This window comes from Pogona vitticeps, chromosome 7, assembly GCF_051106095.1.
Source record: "Pogona vitticeps strain Pit_001003342236 chromosome 7, PviZW2.1, whole genome shotgun sequence".
NCBI lineage: Eukaryota > Metazoa > Chordata > Lepidosauria > Squamata > Agamidae > Pogona > Pogona vitticeps.
Genome location: NC_135789.1, coordinates 33,318,279 through 33,344,475, shown reverse-complemented (window position 1 = coordinate 33,344,475; position 26,197 = coordinate 33,318,279). Strand labels below are relative to the sequence as shown.

Here is a 26,197-nt window from a genome sequence, read left to right as displayed (position 1 = left end):
AAAGGCTCATTCATCAGCCTGCGGTTTGGAGGTTCAGCCAACTGGAATACAGTTTTAGTGGCTGTTTGTTTCAGAATGTTAACTTTTAAAAATGATAACCCCACCAGAATTTAGCAGCGGAGACAGGCCATCCTGGCGCCTGGGTTTAAGACAGGAGAGACCGTTAATCTCTAAATTCTCTGAAACGAAGAGAGCGATCGTCACACAGAAGCCGAGCTGTTCGCAGAGGTGCAAAAACTTTTATTTTGCGGCCGTCCTCGGCCCGGAGGGGTTCGCCGTGGAGCTCAGGCGAGATCTTCCTCAGAAGGGCACCCCAGCCAGTACTTGGCGATCGGCCGCGGGTATTTGGGGTACACCCAGTCCACCCGACGCGTGCGCAGGTTGAGGCGGTAGTACTTGTCTGAGGCAAAGAAGAGGAGAGGGTGCGGGGTCACCATCGGTGTGAAGATGGAACCTGAGCCACCACAGACCCTGAAGATCTCCCCCCCACAAGGTTTTTCCTGAGCACACCTCATGCAGAAAGAAGGAAAGTTATTTTTTCCAAAGGAGTCCTCCCGACCCCATCTAGACTACATGATCAGTCAAAAAAGTAACTTTTACCAATAGTTGTTTGCAGGCCCTTTTTTTCTGTACCCATTCCTCTGCTCTCCCTGCCCGACTGTCAGTTCTTGTGGGAGTGAGTTCCACCAGCTCATTCAGGAAATACTTTCCTTTTCGGAAGCTCCCTACGAGCGCTCGAGTTGGATGTAGAGATTCTGGGATGTGGTGGATGCCTTGGCCCTCTCTCCTCCCCACTGATACAAAGAGGCATCGATTCAAAACCTCCTTACTCACCGTCGACAAAGAAGTAGACGCTCTGGAATGGCTGGCAAGCCGTGGTTCCACTCAGGAGCCAGTCCATTTCATCAGACTCGGAGCTGTCGCCGTGCCAGTCCCAAAGGGAGTCTAGTCGGCCCCAGCGCTGCCGGCGGCGGTACTTCTTCCGGTGCCGGCGCGAGGACTTCCTGCTCATGTGGCGCTGCGGTGGGCTCTGGGCCACGTACAGCCTCCCCAGCATGGCGGCGTCCACGTGGTTGGGGATCCCTCGCCAGTCGCGGCTGATGAAACGGGGTCTGCTGGCTCCGCCTAGAAAAGGGGCTGGTGGTGAAGACGTTTAAGGAGGCAGAGACAAACTATTTGTTTTAGACAACACCTCATTGTAGGGAAATTCCTTAAATGCTGATAGCATCTGATGGCCACAGCGTCAGATTGTCAGGTTGCTTTGTTTCCTGATTGGCCTTAAGGGCCATGGCCTTCATCAGCAAGTCTGATTTCCCAGGCATGGAGGTTTGCTGGAACTGAGTCTCCGGCGAGAGGGACTCTGGGAAAGTCATAGCCCAGAAATGGATCTTCATCTAGAACACAGAGGGGAGGGCCCATGCACACCAAGCCACCCCACTTACTCCTCCGGCTGCCCCCGAAGAGGATCTCGAAGATTTCGTCCCAGCTGTCCGCCTGCAGCTGGGCGTAGTGGTCGAACACCACGGACGGAGAGGTCTCCTCGCACGCCTGGCGGCTGGGCTGGTTGGCAAAGTCGTACGACCAGTACTTGTTCCCTGGGAGGCGCCAGAGAGACACGGGTGGGTCAGGAGGGATCTGGAGCGGAACGATCGACCGAGAGAGGCGCCGCCTGAGAGATTCCGCTGCCCGGGGCAGAGCTGCAAAGGGAGGCCTCCCTGGTCTCGCCCCTTCGAGGGCACAGGGAGGAGCCCCTTCCCGGGCTTCCGAACGCTCCTCGGGCCGGCTGCTGCTCTCTCGGCTCGGCCCTGCCTCTCGCAGGGTGGTTCTGGTGAGGGGGGGCAGGAGGGAGAGAGCCCCACAGGTGGTTCGGGGGGGAGGAGGAGGGAAAGGGTGGGGTCCCAAACGGGCACCTTTGAAGAAGTAGGCCCTCTCGCTGGAGAAGTAGTTCTGGGCCGGCAGGGCAAAGGCCGCGTCCAGGTGGTCGGGGATCCCCTTGAAGCCGTCGGAGATGTTGCGGGGAAAGCCCGGCTCCAGGACCCCGTCAGCCAAGCGCCAGTAGAGCCCCCTCTGCGCAAGCAAGAGCCGCGAGGCTGTGAGGGGGGGGCGGCGGCAGGAACCAGGAAGGGGTCCCTCCCCCACGGCTAGCCCAGGGACTTGGAAGCCACAGGTGTGGATCTGGTAGCCTCCCCCACCCCCACTAGTCTCAGAGGAGCAAGGGGGGGGGACCGGGCTGCTTCCTTGAGGAAGGAAGAATGGGCTCTGCACATGCCCAGGGGCACCCTGTCTTAGGATAGCACACATCACTAGCAAGGAGATTCTGGCCCAATCTTTGGAAGACCTTCGCGACAGCAAGGGCTGCTTGGAAAGGTCTTTTGAGAAGGGTCGGACGGCCCGCTCTCAAGGATGCTTCCCTGTGATGGAAGGCATGGGGTTGGTCTAGATGACCTTCAGGGGAGGGTGGAACCAGGGAGCCGCCAGGCTCTGCTGAAGTCAGGAGTCCCCCTGGCCCGATCCGGGTTGGGTCGAGGCTGAGAACCAGGAGTGCCTACGCCTCACCTGGAAAAGGTACGTCTTGCCCTCGCAGTTGATGCGGGTGAAGGCCGCGTCAATGGGTCCCTCAATGCCCCACACCTCCTGGATGAGTTTGGGGTACCCTGGGCGTGCGGTCTTCTCGTCCAGCTCGTAGAAATACTTCCCTGGGTCAGGAAAAGGAGGAGGTTGAACGGGATCTTTTTGCTCCCCAGTCCTTCAGTGGGAGGATGCGTGTGGGTGGGTGGTGGTGGGTGGGTGGGTGTGCACACTCACAGAATCAGATCCAGGAGACGCGGCCCTCCCCGAATCCCCTCTCCCTCCCTCCCTCCCTCCCGGCCAGGCCGTACCACGGAAAGCATAGATGGAGCCGTTCTTCAGACTGGTGAAGGCATCGAAAGGTTTTCCACTGCACAAAACCTCCTCTTCCGGCCCCACGGTGGGACCCTCCTCTGTGGGGGGGAGCAGGTCCCCCCCAGGGGGCACGCTGGCCCCCACGTCGGCTTCATCCACCCATGTGTAATCGGAGAAGGTGGCTGTCGGCACCTCGGGGGCGGCGGTGGCGGTGGCAGTGGGCACGAGGGCCGTGACGTTGCTTGGATCCAAGTAGTCTAGATAATCATCCTCTGGCTGTAGGAACATGTCTCCGCGGGTCACTGAGAAGGGGGAAAGCGTGACTCATCATCCCCAGGCTGGCCAGGGAGACCCCTCCCTCTCCCTGCCCCCAAATCCCCTTGCTGTGGGTTTCATTTTGGCCTCTGCATATCGGGGCTCAGATGCAATCCCCCCCTCCACTTTTCTTAGGTCCATCCCCATGCTCGACACATGAGCCCTCAGAGCAGGCCTGGGTTTCTCTGAGCATGTGCAGAGTGCTTGCACAGGGGTAGCCGCTTCATCAGGGCACTGAAGGAGCTTTGAAACCGCCCCCCCCCCCCTTTCCTGGAGGACAGAAGGATCCACACCTTTTATGTTTGTGAATCCTGGAGGCCCAGCTTTGGGGAAGTGTCTGTTTCATTCCTTTTGGACTACAAAGCCCAGAATCCTCCTGGTTGGGGGCCTCTGGGCCTCACCAGCCAAAAGAGCAAGGCTCAATCCCCCCCCCCCGCCCGAGACCAGCCTGGGTTGGGCTCACCTTTCGCTTTGCAGACGGTGGCGTAATCGATGCAGCAGCTCTGATAGTAGAGACACAGGTCATCGCACTGGCATTTCTTCTGGATGTCGAAGCCCGCCTCGCAGCGCCCCTCGCAGGACTCTGGGGGGGAAAGACACCAGGGAGCTGTCTCCACCCCGGCCCAGAAACAGGGCACCCCCCCACCCACAGACGGAGGGGCCCAGGGCGTCTATTCCCCCCCCCCCGGCGTTGTTCCAGCGCAGAGGGCCAGTCTACCAGGCCGCCAGCAGCCTCAGCTCTCCCACCCCACTCCCCTGTCCCCAAAAGGGGCTGCCCCACAGCGGGTGCCCTTCTGCCCGGAGGAGAGGAGGCGGAAGGGGGCTCAGACAGCCGTCCTCCCACAGCGTTGTCTCCTGTGGCTGCAGAGGGTGAGACCTTGAAGCCACGGGTTCAAATGACAAGAAAGGCGACGGGGACTCAACCAGAGGAAAAAAACTTTCCAGTGGTGAGGGGTGTTTCGAATGTGGGATTCCCGGGGGGGGGGAGCGGCTCTCCTTGCCTGCAGGGCGGAGGGTCCTCCAGTCGGTCTTTTCCTGCCATAGGCCTCAACCCCAGCCAAGGGGGTGCCCACCTTGATTGTGGGGGGAAGGATTATTCCCCCCTGCTCGGGGGCTCATACTGAAACCGTTGAGTTTGCTTTCAAAAAGTTTCCCAAAATCACATCCTGACCTCTCCATGTGTCAAGGAGTTCCAAAGTTGAATTTTTTGATTGATGGGAGAGGTATTCTTTTACGGCGGATCGAGGCCCCCCCTCCACTCTGCTCCAGTCCCTCCAAAACCGAGCTGGCTCTGCCACATCCCCCCAAAAGCGAAGACCCCAGACAGAGGGTGGGGGCTCACATAATACTCACCCTCGGCTCCGAAGGCCCCGAACATCATCCAGCCCAGCAGGAAAGCCAGGCGAAGGAGCCTCATGGCGAACATCCGAGAGCCCCAGCCGTACCCCCTTGGCCGGCCAGATCCGTTGTCCGTCCGTTTCTCCCCTGGCCGCGGAGAGAGTGTTTGCTCAGCCTCGCCTCTCTGCTCCGAGGGAAAGATGGCAAGGTCAGCAGGATGCCCCCCCCACGCCTCCGCTGCTGCCTCCCGCCCCTCTCTTTTGCAACCTCTCCGGCCTTATCGCTGCTGCCCTGCGGACTTTCTCTGGGAGGGTCGGCAACTGGAAGGCCCCGGGGTCAAATCCGCCTTCCTACTTGCTTTCTCCTCTCTGGTCCATCGTCAGCCTGAAGGAGCCGCTTCTTGACTCCCAAGCGGAGCCGAGAGTGGGATGCTGGGGGACCCCCAACCCCAGCCCCCCCCCGTTTCAAAGCCAGGCCGGCTCTCCCATCGGGCAAAGTGGACAGAAGCCTCAGGCGGCAAAGTTAGGGTGCTCAGAAAGGGCAGAGCCCAGTAGGAGTTAAGGAAGGCACTCATCTCCCAATTTTTATAATGACTTCTCTTCATGAAAAGTTCCAGAAGGTCTAACTCTAATCTCACCGTGTTTGCAGTTTTTCAGAAATCCAGTACATCAAGCTCCTGACCTACCTCAGGTTTTTCTCCCTCCCCTAAAGTAACTGTAGCCAAAGTGAGGGAGGCTGGAACAAAGTAAAGCTTGGATTGCCACAATTAGCAGCAAATGATGACGTTTTAAACTCCGTAACAGAGACTTTTGAATGAGCCTCTTTCTTTCTTTTTTAAAAAAAGTAACTTTCAAAGTATTTTGAGTGTGAAAGGAGGAGAGGGGGGGTGTTGTAAATCCTTTGTGCCAAATTAACCATGCATGGACTACCTTAGGCCAGCCTTGGCGGTTGTGCCTCAGGCAGCAAAATGCCGTGGGTCAGCAGGCTGAAAATACCATCCTGGGCGGGGGGGTGCCCCCCTGGCTCTCCACCCAGTACTGGAGAAGGTTGGGACAAACTCTGGCCCGGAAATCCTCCCACAGCGAGCTGGAGGCTAGGGTGAGCTCAGGCTGTGACAAGGGGAAGCGAGAGGCTCAGGCTGTTAGGATTTAGCCTTTTCCAGCCTTCTAGCCCTCAGTTAAATCAATAAAGAAACAAACAAACAAATAACAGGGACCTGGTGCCCTGCCCAGGGAAGAAACCCAGGAAGGGGGGGGGGGGAAGAAGGCTGCAAGAGGAATCCTGGAGTAAGGCCCCTGCAGGATGCTTCCTTGACCCGAGGCCCTTCCGTGAAAGAAAGTGCCCGAAAATTCACTTTCCAGGTAAACTCACCCCCTCCTCCGCCCAGCGTGCCCCCCCCCCCGGCCAGCCCTGGTCAGCTCTGCAAACAAAGCCCGGTGGAATTTGCTCCGCAGTCTTCTGCCCCAGATTGATTCTGCCCAGTTACTAATTAATGCAAACTCCCCTTGCTGCCTTTCCCCTCTTCCCTCCCCCCCTCCGAAAAGCCCAAGAGTGGTGGTGACTCATTAAGGGGGCAAAGGGCAAAGCCATGGGGGGGGGGGGCAAAGCGGCTCAGCCTGTCTCTCTCTCGGTCAGTCTTCCCAGGCCCAGCCGGAGAAAAGAGGCACCGGCTGGGGCAGGCTGGGGCGGCTCAGAAACAGGATGGCCGAGGACTACCAAGCCCAGCATCCCCCAGCTAGCACGCCCAGTGGCCACCATGGCTAGGGGGTTCCCGGTGGTGGAGTGACCTTTAAAAAGCCACGGCTTCAGGCTCTCCTTGTAGGGCAGCCCTGGGGGTGCTTAAAAAAAAAACACACACAGCTTCCGGCACCCTGTGAGTCCCGTCCTTGTTTTGTTTCATTGCCTGAGTTTTCTCAGTTCAAAGCGCTCCAAAGCAGTTCCCGGATTCTCCCTTCAGGGGGCGCTCTGCGACCCCTTGTGCCGCTTGCCCGCGGCTACCCAGGAGTGATGCCCCTCCCTGCAGGTGCTGTGGGGGGGGGATTCTGCAGCCGGGCACCCAAAAGCCCTTGTAAGAACACCGACTCTGTCCCCCTAGCTGGGGGATTCTGGGCTTTGTAGTCCAAACAAAGAGGAACGTTTCCAGGTTCTGGATTTTTCCACCTTCGTATCATCTGTAAATCGTGGGGGGGGGGGGGGGAGAAGGCGTGGACCTTTTCCCTGTTTTTATTCAAATCCTCGGTAAAACAATTATTTTCTGGAGGCATTTGGCCTGCCCATTGAAGGCCATCAACAAACACATCTAGGAGACGGCGGCATCACTAACAGTGGGTCCAGCGCTTGGGGAAGTTCCTTCCCCCCCCCCCCCGTGACTACAACCTCCCCCAACCACCACTTAAAGCAGAGAAGATTGGCAGGACTGATCCTTGATACGAAGCCAGGCGGCCTCATCGTCATCCTCGCGTGCCTCTGGAGACACTCACCGCCCGGTGACGGAACGGTGAATTTTCCCCCAGCCTTCCTATCCGGTGGATCGCGCTGGAATAAATCTGACAGAGCCTGGAAGCATCTTAGATCATCCTTTCTGACCAGCGATGGGGCCTTGCTTTGGTTCAAAGCACTCCACCCCCTACCCCACCCCCTGGTGTTCTCTCTCTGGCCGAAGCCACGGCCTCAAAGGTCACGTCCTCCCTCGGCCACAAAGGCAGGGCGCCTTCCGCCCGAGGGATGATGGCCGGCTGGACCCTCGCGTTCACCACCACTTTCCCAGGCCATGCGCTGTGCCAAGATCTGGAAGGGAACCTGGCGAGGCCGGCGGGTCCCTGGAAGGCAGGCTGGCGCTCTCTCTGTCTCCTGGGGCTCCCTGGGGGGCCCTTGACGTCCCCCCTGCCGTGGACGCATAAAGGGGCCGCCTAAAGCCACCTGGGAAGCCAACTGGCGCCAGAAGCCACCACGTAATGGAGCGGAGGGAGTCTCTAATCGGCTGGGCCAAAGCCGGCTTCTCCCTCCCCCCCCCGGAATCCACTTAAGGGATCTATCCAGAAATCCTCTCTCTCAGCACTCGTCCCCTGTTCTCCTGAGGGGGTCAGCCAGCAACCCCTTTCCTCCTTCTTCCCGCAGCACCAGAGGCGCCTTAAAAAGCTCAGCTATTTAGGCTCTTTGCCCCCCCCCGCGCTGGCGAAGCTGTGCAGCCAAGAGCCGACCCTGGGGGGGGGGCACAGCAAGGCGGCTGTGTCCCGGAGCGGTGGATAGCAGCCACGGGCACGACAGATCAGCCGACGCTGTGCCATTTTGCCTTGCCAAACGACCGCATTTTACCACCACGGACGGAGAGAGGGGCCGGCGGGCTTCTGCCTGCCTCTGGTAGCCAAATCCTTTGGCTGCTTTTGGGCAGGACCTGCAATACGAGTGAGGAGGGGGGTGGCATGGATCCGTGGGCCTCCCACACCAACATGTGTGTGTGTGTGGGGGAGTTGGTGCCCAAGCAGCCCCAAAGGTGAGCAAGGACGGGGCCAAACCCCACTAACCAATTCTGGGACCCAGGTCGGGCCTAGACCCACCTCCCCCCCTACCCACCCCCCACAGGAAGCCAGGCTTCCTGGCCACCGGCAAAGTCTGCCTAAGGCCCCTTGGGCAGCTTCCGTCTGTCCGGAACTGGCACACTCCGGAGGACGGCTCACCTACCTGCTCTAACCCACCAAATCCAGCCTGGCAGGGTGGGGGGGACCCACCACGCAGCGTCTCCGGGGCCCTGGCGGATGCCAGCCGGGTGCTCCCACCACCCTCTCGGCCGCCTGCTTCTCGCCTCTCTTTCTCTGCAGAAGGGAAGGGATTAGTCTGTCTAGAGGGCTGGCCTCCAAGCTGCCGACCCCACGGACAGAGGTGATCGCTCACACGCAGGCGGGGAAGCGCCAGCCTCCCACCATATGCTGGGTGCAAAAGAGAAGTCCATCTGGACGAGAAAAAGAAAAAGACCCTAGACCCCTCCCTCCAAGGCTAATCATCTCCTTTTGTGTATCTCGTCCTGACCTTAGAATAAGATGGTGGGAAAGCGTTCTGTGCTACCATAAAGGCTTGCCCATTTATTACAGCTCATGCCAAAGCTGTGCATATTCCAGAACCGAGACCCTTTCTTAGGCTTAACCAAACTTTTTTGGTGTTTTTTTTGGGGGGGGGGTCAGCCTTGCGCAGATCTAGCCTTTAGTACAGATTTAACAACAGTACGAACATTCTTGAGCCGCTTCTCTTTACATTTGGTCCACAAAAGCTCCAGACAGCAAAGATTTGCTAATTTTTTGGCGGGGGGGGGCTGTTTCTGTTTGCAACGAACTTGCGGGCTTGAGACCCTCTTCGGAAAGGAGTCTCCTTTGTTCTCTGTTCGCTGGCCTGCTCGTGTGTTTTCGTTCTACGCCCCTTGACATGTATCCAAGGATACTTTCTGATTCGTAAACAATGAGTGTGTGTTTCTTTTATTTTTGTTTTTAAAAAGGCAAATGTCTTCATTTTCCAAATGAAAACAAAAGCAGTACAAATGGGGCGGGGGGGGGAAGGGTGGGAGAGAAACCTGAAGCGGAAAAGCACACCGAGAAGGTTGAAACCCAGACAAAGCTGAGGATGTTTAAGACGCTTGCCCCCACCCCCACCCCTTTAAGGTCATCATTGGGGGGGGAGCTCTGGGCCAGACGGAACTGGAAGATTCATTGGAACGGAGCGAATGGAAGGCCCCCATCCGGCTCCTCAGCTGCAACAAAGCGAGATCAGGATGGGGCCCCTTCCGCCCTCCCCCCCACCCGCCCACCCCACAGGGCTCTTTCCTCTCTCTGACCTGCGCCCCCACCAAAGCGCCCTGCACTCAGACCTGCCTCGGAAAGGGGGGGCCCGGGGACCAGTCTGGCTACTTGCCTGCTCCTGACATCACCCGGAGGAAGGATGCAGTTGCCGTGGCGACAGGTCCTCCTTTTGGGGCGGTCCCTAGGAGGGGTGACATCACTGGAGGGGGGAGGAGGCCCCGGAACTGATGCCCCTTTGGCTGAGAAAGTTGCGGGGACAGGGGGGGGTGGGGGCAGACAGATGCCAGCTCAGCCCTGGCATGGGGGCGGCACCCACTTTCTGTCTGTCTCTCTGTGCTTCTAAATTCCTCCCATAAAGCTGCCCCTTCCAGCATCCTTGCGCACTCCCCATCATCATTCCCTCTTCTTCTGCTCCTCTTCCTTCCTCCTCCTTTCTGTGCTCTTCCTTTTCTTGCTTCTTGGCTTCTAAACTGGCCCTGGCCCTCAACATTTTGGAGATGCGGCTGCTTTAAGGACCTCCCGGCTTCTCCCCCCCCCTCTCTGCTGGCCGGCCAGCCTTCTCCATCCTCCTCCCGCCACCCCCATGGGGCTCACCCTCCTGCTCTCCGCTTACAAGCTCTGCCGGTTAGCCATGTCCAGCCCCGAGATGCAAACCCCCGAGGCAGGGGCTGAAGCGGCCGCCGCGTCCAAAGTCGGGAGTCCCGAGGGCTGGTGGGCCGAGGGTCTCGGGCCCTGCCAGGAGGTCTCGCCTGGGATGCACGCCGACATCCAAGCCTCCCTCGACCGGATCCTGCCCGAGCTGCACCAGGCCATCTCGGCCACCAAGCAAGCGGCCGGCCCCGAGCAACTCCGGCAGGGCCTGGCGGAGATCCTGGCGCTGGTGGAGGAAGCCTGGGTCATGCCCGCCGTGGGCCGGGAGGTGGCCAGAGCGCTGTGCCACGCCATCCGCCTGGAGGGGGCCCTGGACCTCCTCCTCAACCTGCTCCAGTCGGCGGATCCGGAGACCAAGTGCGAGGCGGGGAAGCTGCTGGAACAGGTGCTGGTGGCTGAAAACAGGTGAGGCCCGAAAGGGGACCGACTGGTGGGCGGGCGGGCGGGCGAGGAGGGGCTGCCACAGACAGAGGTGTGTTTATTACCCCAGGGAAGCCTGAGGATCAGGCTGGAGTACAGGCCCCATCAGCCGTAGCTGACCTGGCTCATGCCCAAGGATGATGGGGTCTGCTGTCCAGAGACACCTGGGTATCTTGCCCACCTCTTCCTTGCCCTGCTCCCTGGCTGCTGGGGTGGCAAAGAGGCAGCGAGGGTGCTCAGAGTCTCCCTCTTTTTGAGGGAGAGGTTCGGGTCCCCCTCCCCAGATGACCTTGCCCTGCTGGCCTCTTTCTTTCTCCCCTAAGCCTACCATGCAGGGTTGTTGTGAGAATAATAGGGAACAGAGAACTGTAACCACTTCCCCCCCCCCGACCTCTTGGCAATAAAGGCCCAGCACGAAATCCTTACAGGATGTGAAGGGTGTGTGTGTGTGGGTGTGGGTGTGGGTGTCAGTCCTTCCTCTGCATCCAGGTAGCCATTGCTGAGCCCCTGGGCTTGCAGGAAGGACAGTGGAGCCTAGGGAGGGACATGCATGCAGGCTTCTGGGGTCTCACAGCACTCCGTCTCTGCTCTGGGAAGCATGGTGTGGAATTGAGAAGTCAAAATCAGTCCTGCTGCATGGCAGGGGTAAGGATCGGTCCGAAATTTGGTGGAGAGCCCAAACTTTTCGTAAGCTGGGTGCCTCTCTTTTGGCGGTGAGGGAAGGCCAGGGATCCTGGCTCGTCTGAAGAGTGCTGTCGGTCGGCGATATCTGTGCATGCCATGCGGGGCGAGGGGTAGGGGACCGTTCCTTGTCAATCGCTGTCTCAAGGGTGCCATCCTATGGCACCAGATGTGTGACATCATCACCTCCCTTGGGGGGGGCATGTTCTTCTCCCGCTCACTCCTGGGGTCAGACATCATGGCAAGCAGGAATCAATAACCCATCCCTTATAGAGCCGAGAAATACTTCTTTTCAGAAATGGCCTCTCAAAAAAAGTCCTCTCCGTCGGCATATATTACAACTCCCAGCATCCTTGGCCTGCTAAAGGCAAGCTTTTGAACCCCCTGGCAAGACAGGCGGTCCTGAAGGAGGCAGCAAATGTTGAACTGTATCATCACCAAAGAGGGTCCCAGTTAGATTCATAGCCCGGAGGAGTGGGGCCTCTTGCAAAGCTAATGGCTTTTAATGGCCCCGTCCAAACCAAGGTCACCCAAAATATTCTGCAGTGCAACTGGGGGAGGTCCCCACAGAATAAAACACTGGGCTCTCTCCCCCCCCCCCAGCTCCCCTCCAGCAAAGGCTCCATTCTCCACCTAAGAGGTAGGATGAGTGAGCTACGGGGTCGAAGGGATGGCGGTCGAGAGGCCTTTTGGGGCGGGAAAAGCCGAGGCCGCGAAAGGACAGCCGAGCCCCGTTAGGCAAAGCGGCCGGGCCGGGAATGGGCAGGACGTTCCATTTAGAGACGGGCGAGCCGGCTTCTCCTCCGGCCGGAACAGCCTCGCCCCGGCGCCAGGTGGGCTTTTAAAGGCCTGTCGTGGCAGAGGCTAATTGGGAAAATGCATTAGGCAGCCATTACCTGCCGGGGAAGGAGGCCGAACCCATCGGCTGAACATCCCGGCCGGAGGAGAGGGCCCCGGGGGTGCCTGCCTCTCTCTGGCACGCCCTGTCCGGACATCCAAGGCCCGCTCAGGACAGAGGCCTCATCCCGGCGTTCTCTCCTAGGGGATACCCCCGGCCCTCTTCCTCTCTCCCTCCCTGGGCGCCGGTTCGAAGAGCTGCCCCCAGAGGCCCCAGCCTCCCCACCCTGGCAGCCCCGGGAGTCGCCTAAAAAAGAACGTCTCCAAGCTCCCCTGGGGGGGAGAGATGGGCCGGCACCCTCTGGCTCCCCCAGGCCGCTTCTCTGACGGCTGCCAGGCTGGGCTCAAGGTCAAGAAGAGGAGGCGTCCAGTGCAGTGCGGCCTCACTGGACGCTTCCTGGCAAAAATGAGACCGTTTTTTCTAGCGTCATGCCAGGCCGTTTCCAGCCTCTGACGTGCCTTGTCTTGTGCTGGTCGCCTCTTCCCTTCTCCATCCCATCAAAAGCACCCTTGCACCCCCGTTTCTCTATATCTCCCCCCCCCCTCCCTTCCACCCCTGCCCTGTATGTTCTCCCGCTTGCTTAGAAAACACCCCAGGCCACCTGAGTCCAGAGCGGCCACGTTAATCTGCCTCTCGGTTGGAATGGAACGAAAGGCCCCTGAGCATGTGCAGACAGCAAGCCCCTCTCCACCGCACAACGGCATTGGGGGATCAAGGGACTTTTTCCAGAAGGCAGCTCTGTAAGCCCCCATCGAACGGAATCATGAGGACTAGACTCACACTTTTAAATGCAGGAGGCGGGCGAAAACGGAGCTGAAGGGTCTCTCTCTCTCTCTCTCTCGTACCCAAGAGGAGAACAATTTTGCCACTGAGCAGTTTCTGAAATCAGATTAGACAGAGTGTACGGAAGGAGGTGTGGGCTGCATGCTGGTGGTTGTAGTCCACAGGGGTAACTTATTTCCCCCCCTCCCCCGCCTGTCCTGGGCTTCGTTGCTCTTCCGTTATAGGAACCGGGTGGCTCAGATCGGGCTGGGCGTGATCCTGAACCTGGCCCAAGAGCGGGAGAACCTGCCCCTGGCCCGGAGCACGGCAGGCATCCTGGAGCACATGTTCAAGCACTCGGAGGAGACGTGCCTCCAGCTGATCTCCGACGGTGGCCTGGACGCCATCCTCTACTGGTGCCGCTGGAGCGACCCCGTGGTCCTGCGCCACTGCGCCACGGCCCTGGCCAACTGCGCCATGTACGGCGGGCAGGCCAACCAGCGGCTGATGGTGGAGAAGCGGGCCTCGGAGTGGCTCTTCCCACTGGCCTTCGCCAAGGACGACGCCCTCCTGCGGTTCCAGGCCTGCCTGGCCGTGGCAGTGCTGGCCACGAACAAGGAGGTCGAGAAGGAAGTGGAGCGCTCGGGGACCCTGGCCCTGGTGGAGCCCTTCGTGGCCACCCTCGACCCCGGGCGCTTCGCCCACCTCCTGCTGGGCAGCGCCGACAACAGCCAGGGCCGGACGGCCGACGACCTCCAGTGCCTGGTCCCCTTGCTGGACAGCTCCCGGCTGGAGGCCCAGTGCATCGCCGCCTTCTACCTGTGCGTGGAGGCCGCCATCAAGGCCAGGCAGAAGAACACCAAGGTGAGGCCGGGGAGGGGGGGGCGGGTGCCGTTCGCGGAGGGGGGGGCACACACGGGTTTGACACGCACACACCCAGCGGCCCCGTTGGGAAAGATCGGGGAGCAAGGGGCAGGAAAGGCTGAGCTGAGCCGGGCGGCTTCCCATCTTCCTCTTGAAACCATACGTTTACCCCCCTAAACTCATGAGGACTAGGAACCTGCCCAGTTTTTAAAACAATGGTGTAGGAAACTTGATACCTGGGTAGAATCTTTGCCCAGGATGGGTGGGTACGATCTGGCCCCAAACCCCATGGAGAGCAAAGGCTGCTTTCGGGTCTAAAAGAAACCCTAAAAAGTTGAGTCAAACACGTCAACTTTTTTGTGTGGCTCATGGGTTTCTGGTCACACACACACACACACACACACACACACACACACACACACACACACACACACACACACACACACACACACACACACACACACACACACACACACACACACACACACACACACATACACACCCTGCCTGCCCGTGTGTCTTGCAGATTTTCACCGAAATCGGGGCCGTCCAGAGCCTCAAGCGGATCGTCTGCTACTCGTCTAACGGAACCACCTCCACGCTGGCCAAGCGGGCCCTATCCACCATGGGCGAGGAAGTCCCCCGGCGTCTGCTGCCCTCGGTGCCCAACTGGAAACCGCCGGAGGTCCAGAAGTGGCTCCAGCAGATCGGCTTCGCCCAGCACTGCCCCAAGTTCCTGGTAGGCACTCCTGCACCCCCAGGGTGGGTGGGAGGAGGACCCACAGGAGGCTTTAGCATCCCATGGGCTTTTGCGGGTCCTTCCCACACAAGAACACCCCCCCCACACACACACACACACCAATCTCTTCTTGTCATCACAAATCCCATCACTCCTGTGCTCCACTGACAGCGGGATACTGGGTCCTGCTGTCCAAAAGCTACGCTTAGGATGGGAGCTTCAGACAACCTTGAGAGTCCTTTCCTGGCGTGGTAGAAGAGGCGCAGAGACCTCACCGGGCCCAAATGGTGCCCTCCTGGATCATCAGAGACCAGGGCTCCCTAATTCCTCCACCCCCCAATTGCGATCCTTGTCTTGGACTTCCCTGCAATTTCTACTGGTCGCTTTACAGGAATGGTGCTCCATCCCCAAATGAGATATTCTGGTCAGCTCCTCCCGCACAAACACACAGCCTTTTGGAAATACAGTAGTGCCTTCTCCGTGGGTCTATCAAGAGCCGTTGCCTTTGCAAAAGACCGGCTCCTGGTGGAGATCTTGTCCCTAAACAGGGTCACCTCCCGTTTTACTCCAGGCTTTTCCTTCTTTGCAGCTTTTGTGGGGGAAATAATCTCTCTCTCTCCCTCTCCCTTTCATGGTGTTTTTTTTCTCTCTCTCTCTTTTCCTGCCTTGTGCAGGAGCATCAAGTGGATGGGGATCTGCTGCTCAGGTTGACAGAAGAGGAATTAGAGGTGGATCTCGGCATGACCTCTCGCATCACTCGCAAGCGGTACGGTATTATTTTTTTCCCCATCCCATGTTGTGCAAAATCAAGGGGTTAAACGCAGGAAAAGCCACCCAGATGAACCGCAGAGATTTTCCTGGGCCAAACTGAGCGATTACTTTCAAGGACCCGGTGAGTCACGAGAACATGGATCCCCATCAGCTTAGCAAAGATCGTAGCATATGACGGGTCCACTCTAGCTGGAACGAACAATTATATCCAGGCTGTTCCCCTATTACTCCTCAGTTTCTTTGGAGAACCAAAAAAGGAATGAGTTACTTTCCAGACAGTGTGGCAAGTAACTGCAATGAATTTTGTTTTAAACTTAGCCGTGAGTAACAGAGAGGGGTGTTTTTGGAAAACTAATTTTCCAGGCTCCGCTTTTCTAACCCCCCCCCCCCCCCAATCTCGGGATGTTTTTCCCTTTCTCTCCCTGGTCCAGGTTTTTCCGGGAGCTGACCGAACTCAAGACGTACGCCAACTACTCCACCTGCGACCGCAGCAACCTGGCCGACTGGCTCAGCAGCGTCGAGCCCAAGTTCCGCCAGTACACCTACAACCTCGTCACCTGCAGCATCGACCGGAATTTCCTCCACCGGGTCACCGAGCAGCAGCTGGAGCAGGACTGCCAGGTCAGCCTGGGTTTCCATCGGGTCCGGATCCTGAACGCTGCCCGAGGTAAACGGAGAAGGAAGACCCACCACCCACCCCCACCCCAAATCGCCAGCCCCAAACGCACCCCCAAGGAAAGTGACAGGAGCCGTTCACTGGAGGGGACCCCAGCTGAAAGAAGCATTGCGAAAGATGCAGGGATTGGAAGCAGGTCCAAAGCAGGGAAATCCGGCAAAGGGAACCAAGAGATTCAAGGAAGAAGAGCAAATGGGAGCCACTGCACACACGCAGGTCAAGTGGCCGAAATCTCAGCCCCATCCTTGTAGCGAAAGGTCCCCACATGGACCTGGGTCAAAACAGAGTAGGGGAAACAGTGACTCCCCAAATCTGCGGCCAGAGGAAGGTGCCTTGCTCTGCCCGGCTGCAAGGTAAAGGTAAAGGTTCCCCTTGACATTTTTGAGTCCAGTCGTGTCCGACTCTAGGGGGGCGGCGCTCATCCCGCTCTTCAAGCCATAGAGCCAGTGTTTGTCCAGAGACAATCTTCCGTGGTTACATGGCCAGCGCGACTTAGACACGGAACGCCATTACCTTCCCACCGAGGTGGTCCCTATTTATCGACTCGCATTTGCATGCTTTTGAACGGCTAGGTTGGCAGGAGCTGGGACGAGCGACGGGAGCTCCCTCCGATGCGTGGATTCGATCTTACGACGGCTGGTCTTCCGACCTTCCTGCACAGAGACTTCTGCACCACCATGTCCCACTCCCCAGCTGTAAAGCCGGCCCCAAACCCCAGCATTTAGTGATTGGGGAAGGCCTGATCCGTGGGGGGGGGGAAGGCTCCACTGCTAATGGGTGGTGGGAGCCCCTGACCCCCCCCTCTTTCCTCTCCTTCCCAGAGATGCTCCACTCGCCCCTGCCCTGTAGCAGCGGGAAATCCATCACCGAGGGGACCGATGTTTTCATCAGCTACCGGAGAAGCACCGGATCCCAGCTGGCCAGGTGGGGCGCAAGATCCCCCGGTCCCTCTTCTTTGACCTCTTTCACCGGCCTCACAAAGTTGTCGCCGTAGTTCAATGAGGACCCAGGCTGGCCACGTTATTTGTTAGCGGATGGCAGCAGCTCCCAGAGCCGACGTGGCTGGGGAGAGTGCACCACCCGGCCATCCCTGGCGGGTTTCTGTCCGAACTCTTTTTTAAACCCAGAGCGGAGGCGAGTCCACGCCACCTTCTGAGGCCCTCTCTTCTTCACTTTCCACCCAGAAATTCTTCCTGATTCTGGGCTTCCTTGTCCCGAAGGATGAGAACCAGGGAGGGGAGAAACGAGAGGGTCTTGGGGGAGGGGGCAGCTCCTTTCGGGAAGGGCTTCTCAGCGGTCCCTCCACCCTTTCCTCTCCTCCCGCAGCCTCCTCAAAGTCCACCTCCAGCTGCACGGCTTCAGCGTCTTCCTGGATGTGGAGAAACTGGAAGCTGGGAAGTTTGAAGACAAGCTGACCCAGAGCGTCGTGAACGCCCAAAACTTTGTGCTGGTCCTCTCCCGCAACGCTCTGGATCGGTGCATGGGAGACACCGAGAAAAGAGACTGGGTCCACAAGGTGAGGGGGGGGTGCGAGCAGGTGGCCGGAAGGGAAGATGGATCAGGCCCCGGGAGGCCGTCCCTAGAGACCCAAGTCAACCCTGACACCCTTTTCCCAATATTTTATTCATTAACTCATTCATTTACAGTTCTAGGCCATTTTTCTGCAACAACAAACCAACTAAAAGAGACGTAAATTATGGCATTAACAATTAAACAGATATAGTATTAAAACAATTACAGTATGACTTTAGTATCTGCAGGGGATTGGTTCCAAGCCCCGCCCCAGATGCTGAAAAATGCAGATAACTGCAATTCCTATTTTAATATTGAATTCTATACATAGCATGGTCTCTGGCTCCCTCTAATGGCCAGTGCTGGTAAGTTCAGCTTTAGAAACATGTTTCTAGGATTTTTTTCCTTTTAATATTTTTAATATTTTCAGACCATAGATAAGTGAATCAGACGATAATGATCCTGCGAATAAGGGGGTCCTATGGTACTTTAAGCTGTTAAAAATCTTTAAAACACATAAAAACGCATCAAATAATTGCACACAAGATCTAACCCCGTTAGATTTGTGCAAAGGATGCTCTGTGTAATGCTGAACATCACCGAGAAACTGCGGGTGGACAGTCAGATAAAAACCCGGAAAGGAGGAGGGAAGCTCCAAACTTTTAAACATGGATGTGCCCATGTTTTTTTCCTGGCAGGAAATCGTCACTGCCTTGAGCTGCGGGAAAAACATCATCCCCATCACGGACCACTTTGAGTGGCCTGATCCAGAGCAGGTGCCAGAGGACATGAGAGCCGTCCTTAAATTCAATGGGATAAAGTGAGTCTGCTGAGGGGGGGGCGTGTGTGTGCAAGTGTGCAAGGGGAGGGAAGGGTTGGCCCCGTGTCTCCTGGGAGGCAGCTCTCGTGGGAGGTTTTCCCAAGCCCCCCCCCTGCCCGGCTGTGCACCACGACGCTGAGGCCGAGACCTCGAAGGCGGGTCCCTTTCCCTCCCAGCCTCGCCTCAGCTGCCCTTCTCTCGCCCTCTCTGTCCCCCCCCACCATATCTTCTGCCCCACAGATGGTCCCACGAGTACCAAGAGGCCACCTTGGAGAAGCTCATCCGCTTCCTGCAAGGCCGTTCCTCCCGGGATTCGTCTGCCGGTTCGGAGAACAGCCTGGAGGGCGGCCCAATGATGGGGCCGAACTAAGGGCGGAGGCGGCTGCCCCCCCTCCCTTCCCCGGTCCCCCCTCCCCCCCCCCCTCCCCCCCCCCTCCGCAGAAAGGGGGCCGAGGAGGACCTGGCCGGCTCCAGGATCGCTCTGAGCGGGCCATTTCTTAAGACATCCCAGATTGGGGGCGGGAGGGGGGGAAACAAATCAAGAGGAGGGGAGTTACTTTTTCAGACTGCAGCTCCCAAAACACCCCTGGGCCAGACGGGCGCATGCTGTCGGTAGCCACCCACCAACGGGCGGGGGGGGAGTTCCTTTCCCAAATGTAGAGGATAAAGCAGTCCTTCAGCCGCCCTCCCTCATCTTTCTCTTTCCCTCCCCCTTTTGGGGCTCCCCTCGTGCCCCCCACCACCACTACTCCCCCTTTGCAGCTTGTGGCCTTTCCAGAGATGCAAAACCCTTTCAGTGCCTGAGCCGAGGGATCGGTCGCCGAATAAACCCCAGCAGGGCTGCTCTGTAGGGCTCCGCTGATATTAAAAGGATTCTCGCCGGACTCTCGTGGTGGCCTCTGCCGTTTTCCTGCCACTGGTCCTTTGGAAAGGGAGCCCAAGGGGGGGGGGGGAGGCGTTGAAGCACTTTGCAAGTGGGGCTGAGACACATTCAGTCGGTCGGTTGAGAGGGTCCTTGTCTTTGGTGCAAAGGGACCATCATCCACCTGCCTGGGGGGCCATCATCCGTCAAGGGCTGGTCCCAGTCGACCTGGCCATAGTGCAACAGCTCCGGACCAGGGGACCCATTTTTCCTGGCAGGAGAAATCAGTGGCCTTCCAGGTACCATGTTTTTGGAACTGTGTTTCAACCTTTTTCGCACCCTGTCTCTCAGGGTTTTTTCCCCCCTTGGGCAGTCTGGAAAAACGAGTCCCCTTGGCATGCGCTTCTGAGCGCTGTTGTTTCCCCAAAGGGCTTCATCCTTTTGCTGACGCGGCAAGGCCAGGTAAACGCAGCGGCTCCGGGCGGGAGGCCAGAATTCTTTCAAGGAAGTGGAACAGCCCGGCAGGTACAACGTCCAAGACCGGGATGTAGAAACCTACCTTTGATCCATGGCTGGCTGTCCTCGCGGCCGGCTGGCCGGAGGAGGGTGTGTGCACCAAGGGGACTGAGGAGGAGCAGGATGCTCTGGAAGTGGTGTCCCCCCTCCCCAGCTGAAGAAGACCTCCGCCCGCCCGCCCGCCCGCCCACCCAGATGGAGGTCTACAGGAGGCGGCTCCAGGCCAGCTGAACAGAGCAGGAGAAAATCTTAACGTTTTGAACTTTTTTTTCCGCCAAGAAGTGGGACTCCAGCTCTCTCTCTCTCTCTCTCTCTCTCACACACACACACACACACACACAACACACACACAAAGCAACCCCCCCGTTAAAAGCTTTTTCCTTCTGACAAAAAAGGAGAAAAAATAACCCCTTAAAAACTCATACAATAGAGTGATTAAATTTTTTCTTTAATCGGGCGACAAGCCTTAAACATTCACGCTTTAGACTTACTGATTACAGCTTCTTTTTCCAAAGGGTGTGGAGACTGATCCTTGCTCACAAGGCACCCCCTGTTCCTGGGATCAATCCTGCCAGCTCATAAACAGGATTGGATTGGAAGAGGCCACGCTTGGACCCTGGATGCTGAGCGGTCCCCTAGGCCCTGCTGTGCTCAGAGAATAACCCAGGGCAGGTAGTAAGAGTAGAAGTAACTTCTCCAAGCCCAGGCTGAGGCTAGATCCGTTGGAGGGCCCGCTCCTGGAGGGTCCCAAGGAGTCCAGCACCGAGATGCGACATCGGTGCATTCCCCTGCCAACTCCAGAATCCTGAATATTTCCATTTTTCTAGTTCTTAATGTCTACATTTGCAAAAGAGGGAGTCTGGCCTCAGATGATTACCTGAGTAACGTGCCAAGTTTCCACATTCTGCCTCACCCCGCACCTTCTTCCTGAGACCCAGACATGTCTGGGTAAGTGTACAGAATTAGACCATCGGCAGAAGCAGCGGACTGAACATCTCAGTCTCCTGTTTGTACGCTGTGGGTTGGTTCTTTTTTTTTTTTAAATAAACCTGCCTTCCATCTTTTTTCTGCTCTCCATCCCTACAGAGGTAAAGTCTGTCAAGGAGGAGAAGACAGGGGTGTGACCAGAGTCACGTGCCTGGAAAACCGAGCACACCCCCCTACGCCCCTTCCGATCCTGCCCGTCTCTCTTGGAACGCTTTGTTCCTTGAATTGGCACCAGATAAGACAAGAGATAGCTGGAGGGAGGGAAAGCACCCCGGCCAAGAAGCATCACCAAGGCCGAGCTTTATGAGCCGGTGGGGCTGAGACGTGGGGTCAGATCCTCTCCCTTCGAGGCGTACCCTTCGGGACATGGAACACGTTTCAACACCCTCAATAAGGAGATTGTTATCTGCCCACAGAGAGAGAGAGAGAGACACACCGGTTTTATTATCTCCTGCCCAATGACAGTGTGCCCCTCACGGGCACACACACGCGCACACCCCGTAGGAGGAAGACCTCTTGAAGCAATGAGGAAATGGAGTTTGAACCCCTCACGCCTGGGGAAAAACTAGCTGTCTTCCTCCTAGAGACGGAGGTGAAAAACGGCAGAAGCCAAGGGCATCTGGCTGGGCTTGGAAAGAGAGATTATCCCAGAGGGGACATCGGCCCCTCTTCTTCTTCTTCCTCCTCCTCCTCCTCCTCCTCCTTCAATCCATTCTAGAGCTATCTCTCCTGAACTCTGGCCTGCACTTTTAACTCAGGTTAAACTGCAAAGGAGGTTTCTAGTGCTCATGACACCTCCAGGTGTCTCTTGGCTTCTTCTCTGCTTCTGGCTGGCTAGGTGAGTTTGGGGCCGCCACCGGGCAACTCAGGCTCCACCAAACTGGGCAGAACAAAATTCCCAGGCGAAGGGCTCTGCCGGCTCCTCAGGTCCTTGATCCTTCCCCGATTTGGGATTACATCTCCTCCGGCTCAGCCGACTCTTGTACAGCCGGTTGCGGGGCGCCCGAAACATCGCCAAATTGGCGGTACTCCGGCTTTGAATCTTGGGTCTCTATCCAGCTGGGGGTGGGGAAGGAGTAAGAGGCAGGGTTAGACTCTCCAAGAACCTGCCGCAGTACAGCAGGGTGGCCAGAGCTCTGGGGTCTGAGTTCGAATCTGCAGCTCTAGCCCCAAAGGCCACCAGCCTTGAGCTCACCTGGGGTTGGACAGGGAAGAATTAAAGGCAACAAGAAGAAGTACGTCCCTCCTCCCCTTGAGGTGCGGAGGCAACGGAGGCGAGCCCCTCCCTGCTCTCTTAAACCAAGCTGTGCCGGACTACCTGGCCCATCTGCCCCACCCCGCGGGGTTCAGGAATGATAGCCTTCCTTGCCCAGAGCGGCTGGACCGACACCAGAGGTGGCATCTCCCACCAGGCCTTGGCGGCAGATGGGCTTTGCAGTCCAGGAATACCCCCCCCCCGCGGGACTGCAAACGCCCCGCTCGGACAACGGCAAAATCTCTGCAGGGAAAGCCCCGATTTCCCCCCTCCCTCCCGCAAAAGCGTCCGAGACTCACCCCACGATGGCGGCTGGGAGGAGGAGGAGGCCGGCGCCGAAGAGGAAGGGGAAACCTTTCATGAACTGCAGGCAGGCGGGGTAGAGGGCGCTGAAGAGCCCCGTGGCCCCCAGCGAGCAGAGCCCTTCCAGGCAGGCCACCGCAGCGAAGAGAGCGCCTGCGCACGCGGGGAGGGGGGGACAGAGAGAGAGAGTGGACTAAGGCAATCAGGAAGCCCCCACGTTTCAGCACTTTTTTAAAGGCCCCTACAAATGATACTGTTGGGCAAAAAAACCCCATGAAGGACCCCCCCAAGCCACTGGTTACATCCCGTTCTGGCACACCTGAAGCACCAGCAGGGATCTTCCCTTGCAGAACCCATAAGGGCTAGGAACTTGGCTTTCTAGGAATCGAAAGCTGAGACTCTGTGAGTGCCGGGTCTGGCCACCCCTCCCACCCCCCTGCCTCCAGCCTGCTTTTCCAGAGGTGGAGGATGACCCTGTTGGAATGGTCTCATTATGGGTCAGGATGCGCCCCCCCCGGTTACCTTGTTCGGTCTCGTCCACCAGTCTGGACAACTTGGATCGGATCACAGGGGTGGCCATCATGGAGAGACAGAGGAGCCCGTAACCTAAAATGGGACCACAGGGGGAACGGGAAAAAGAAGGCGTTGGGCGAGGTTCGGGGTGGGGGGTGGGGGGGTCTATCACCAGAATATTCTGCTTATCGCACCCTCCTGTGTGACACCAGAGACCCAGCCACCAAAACCGCCTCCAGGTATTTAGGGAGAGCAGCAGGAGCTACAACATTACCCGACTTAAATTTTTTCCCTCCTCACACCCAAAAGATCTCGCTCTGCGATTCATCTCGCACCCACAAAATTCACGGTGGTGTTTCTAAAGGCTTCGGTGCCGTTTTGAAGGGTGAGGTCAGTCAACCGGATCAAGTCATAAAAGAGAATTACGACTAGGCGCAACCTCCGCCGCCTCTGAGGGTTTGGACTAAAACTCCCATCTGCCCCCTCTCTGGCACCGCAGCATTGTGGGAGTTGTAGTCCATCACACCAAGAAGATGCCCAAGTTGGAGAAGGCTGGCTTAGAGGTATTCCCTGGGGGAGGAAACCCTGAGAAAAACCAGTCCTTCTAGCATCCTTCAAGGGGGGGTGGTGTCTGTCCCCATTGTGGGGGGTGGGGGGTGTCTCAGCGTGGCTCACCTGTAAACACCACGGGCGTCGTGGCAGCCACGGCGATGGTCACCAGCCCCAGGAGGTTGGAGAGCAGTCCCGCTTCGGCCACCCAGCCGTCCTCCAGCCACCTCTGCAACAGCCGCAGCCCCGCCAAGCTGCTCAGGTAGGTCAAGTAAAGGGCAGCCGAGCCGTAGCCGATCAGATCCGAGCCCCAGCAGAGCGGGGCGCTGAGTTCGTACAGCACCAAGATGTCCCGGGTCCCGAAATGCACCGTGACCACCAGGAAGAAGGCCACGGAGTAGAGGACGAGCTTCTTCCATGCCCAGCCCCTCGTGCGAGAGGCGTACAGGCGGCACACGGCCACGTAATGGCCGAGGGTGAAGAGCCTGGCCGGACGTGGCCGGGCCACGGATTCCCGGAGGACGAAGAGGGCGCAGAGGGCGGCGGCCAAGCTCGCCGCGAAGGCCAGCCAGAAGGGCGTGATGCCCCCTTGGGCCTTCCGCCACTGCCCGCCCACGACGCTGGCGGCCATGCCCGCCAAGCCGAGACAGGCCTCCAAGACAGCCACCCGGAAGGTGCGCCCACGCCGGTCGCTCACGTCGGCCACGTAGGCGAAGCAGCCGGCCAGGATGAGGTTGTAGTCGCCCGAGAGGCCGCTCAGGAGCCGGCCCGCCAGGAGGTAGCCCACGGGCAGCTGGGCGTACATGACCCCCAGGTAGATGCCGGCCTGCAGCGTCATGCCCAAGGCTGGCAGGACCAGGACGGGGCGGCGGCCGACCCGGTCGCTCCAGGGCCCGAACAAGGTGACCGAGAAGAGGCCCACAAAGAAGCCGGCCAGGTTGAGGCAGAGGTTCCAGTGGGCCACCAGCGTCTCTACCTCCTGAGAGAGAGAGAGAGAGAAAGAGACGAGAGACATAAGAACGGCAATCGCTCCAGGGACTCCCCTCTGCAGGTAGAGGTAGACTGCGGGTGAACATGGAGGCTCTCTCTGGATCGACTCCAAAGTTTAGGGAAGGCCCCATGCCCTGTCGAAAATCATTGCCGGTCCTCTGAGTCGTTTCCCAGAGGAAGAAAGAAACGGCTAGCCAGGCCGAGCCTCCTTGCCCAGGGGCGGTCTACCCCAATCGGGACCCTCACACAGCCCAGGCAGATCCATCTTCATGCTTTGGAGAACGGCGACATGAAATAACAGCTGAGGATTTCTGAAGCTGCCATGAAACATTGGGGGGGGGGGATCCAGCCAGCAGTTCGATACTGAAGACTAATTAACCACGGAAATCAAACCCACCCACGACATCTACATTGTTGCGACCCTGTTTCCACTTCTTTCTTAAAAAGAAAACGAAAACTAGCAACAGTTGTGTCACCCGGGCTGTGTTTGCGTCTGGCTCCACTTCAAACAATTATTGTAATTACGTTGATCCCCCGGGGGGCAGAAACATAAATGGATACTTTCAGGCTGGTTTATCTGAAAAGGTTTATTTAGAATTATTCCCTAGTCAACGTTTCCCTTTATGGGCAATTGCGGGTGTGTGTGTGTTCGGTTGGCCTGTAATTCTGGAGTCAAGAACCTCCGCCCCGCAGACATTTTCGACCAGGGCCCCCATCATCCTGGCGGGGCTGAGGTCTCCTCCTCTATCCCCAGCAAGCGAACCAGGGACTGGTGGGTGGCCTCATTAGCCCGGGCTGCGGAAACTAGATCCTTTTGACTACCACTTCCATTTGCCACACAGCCTGGGGATGATGGGGGGTCCTGGCCAAAAATGCCTGAGGGATGGAGGTTCTTGACTCCAGAATTACAGGCCAACAGGAAACACACACACCCCCAATTTGGCCATAAAGGGAGCGGACACTCAGCTCTTAGGCCACCGAAGAAAGGAATCTGGGCAGCTGTGAAGTTTGGGTCCGGAATTTGGGGCCACAAAGAGGGGGGGTGTCTTTCCCCCACCCCCCCGCCAGCTATCCCGGGAGCTCTAAGAAGGCAACCACCGGGACTGCAGGCAAGGATTCCAAGGGACCCTGGCAGGACTCGAAAGCCTGACAGGTTTCGTGGAAGGCGGGGGAGGGGAGGGGGGGTTTTCTACCTGCCTCGGAGACACCAAGGGGCCCTGACGGGGGCGCCCGTGCCTCTTGGAGGCCCCCCAAGCTCCGGCCAGCCAGATCGAGCCTCTCTGCTCGAGCGCAGTCTACCCCGATGCGGGCAAGAGGCGCCCGCTTTGTGCCCGGCTCGGCCCGGCCCGGCGCAAGGTGCGGGGTCGGAATCCCGCTCCCGGGAGGAAAGGGGGGGGGTCTCCCGGGAGGAAAGGGGTGGGGGGCTCCCGGCGCTCCCCGCCGCCTTACCTGCTGCTCCTGCCCGGCGGGCCCGCCCCCGCTGGCGTTGAGGCAGGCGCCCCGGTGGCCGGCCTCCTGTCCCCCCGTCCCGGGGCCGGTCCCGTTGCCCAGCCGGTCCCAGAGGTACTGGGTGCAGAGCGGGCCCTGCAGGCCCAGGGCGAGCGTGGCCAGCAGCAGCACCGGCTCCACCGCGGCGGCGCAGCCCCAGCACGGCCGTGGCGGCGGCGGCGGCGGCGGCGGGGGGCGCTCGGGCCCGGCGGGGGTCGCCGCCTCCTCCCCCGTGTCATCCTGCCGGGGCGCTCGGGGACTCGGCGGCGGCGGCGGCGGCTCCCCCGCGCCCTCCGCCGGCTCGGCCATGGCCACCACCGGGCGGAGCGCCCGCCAGCCCGGCCCGCCCAGGCACCGGGGCGAGGGGAGGGCCATGGCGGAGCGCCCGGCCGGGAGGGAGGGAGGGAGGGAGGGAGGGGGGAGGAAAGGCGCGCCGCTGCCCTGACGTCACGGCAGCCCTGCGCGGAGGCGCGGCCAGGCGGCCTTTGGAGGGAGCAGGAGAGCGGAGCGGGCGGGGGGGCTCGTGCTCCTTTCTATTCAGATGTTCTCTCTTCCCCCCCCCCCAACTCCTCCGGCCTCGGTGGAGACCCCTCCTGGCCTTCCGGGCAGCTCCGCAG

At 58.8% G+C, this 26,197-nt stretch overlaps 3 protein-coding genes across 4 annotated transcripts; 1 reads left to right on the top strand and 2 right to left on the bottom strand.

The window, feature by feature from the left end:
* Nucleotides 1–217: 217 nt before the first annotated feature.
* On the bottom strand, nt 218–8,362 carry VTN (vitronectin). 2 transcript variants are annotated; one of them, XM_020803528.3, is made up of 9 exons: nt 8,218–8,362; nt 4,552–4,720; nt 3,662–3,781; nt 2,880–3,185; nt 2,557–2,696; nt 1,911–2,067; nt 1,443–1,595; nt 835–1,137; nt 218–400 (listed from the first exon to the last, which is right to left on the bottom strand). In XM_020803528.3, exons 2-9 carry the CDS (start codon nt 4,622–4,624, stop codon nt 285–287), a joined length of 1,368 nt encoding a protein of 455 aa, XP_020659187.3. In that variant the 5' UTR covers nt 4,625–4,720; nt 8,218–8,362; the 3' UTR covers nt 218–284. The 2 variants fall into 2 exon arrangements, with proteins under 2 accessions (XP_020659187.3, XP_020659186.3); XM_020803527.3 differs by having other exon boundaries at nt 835–1,125; nt 8,218–8,360.
* A 1,158-nt stretch (nt 8,363–9,520) lies between these two features.
* On the top strand, nt 9,521–18,531 carry SARM1 (sterile alpha and TIR motif containing 1). Its single transcript, XM_072978704.2, has 9 exons — nt 9,521–10,379; nt 12,981–13,599; nt 14,126–14,338; nt 15,013–15,104; nt 15,541–15,776; nt 16,607–16,709; nt 17,112–17,301; nt 17,996–18,117; nt 18,358–18,531. Exons 1-9 carry the CDS (start codon nt 9,907–9,909, stop codon nt 18,485–18,487), a joined length of 2,178 nt encoding a protein of 725 aa, XP_072834805.1. The 5' UTR covers nt 9,521–9,906; the 3' UTR covers nt 18,488–18,531.
* A 130-nt stretch (nt 18,532–18,661) lies between these two features.
* On the bottom strand, nt 18,662–26,079 carry SLC46A1 (solute carrier family 46 member 1). Its single transcript, XM_072978706.2, has 5 exons — nt 25,542–26,079; nt 23,229–24,081; nt 22,563–22,646; nt 22,037–22,193; nt 18,662–21,541 (listed from the first exon to the last, which is right to left on the bottom strand). The coding sequence occupies exons 1-5, from the start codon at nt 25,953–25,955 to the stop codon at nt 21,436–21,438; spliced, it is 1,614 nt and encodes a 537-aa protein (XP_072834807.2). The 5' UTR covers nt 25,956–26,079; the 3' UTR covers nt 18,662–21,435.
* Between the last annotated feature and the right edge of the window lie 118 nt (nt 26,080–26,197).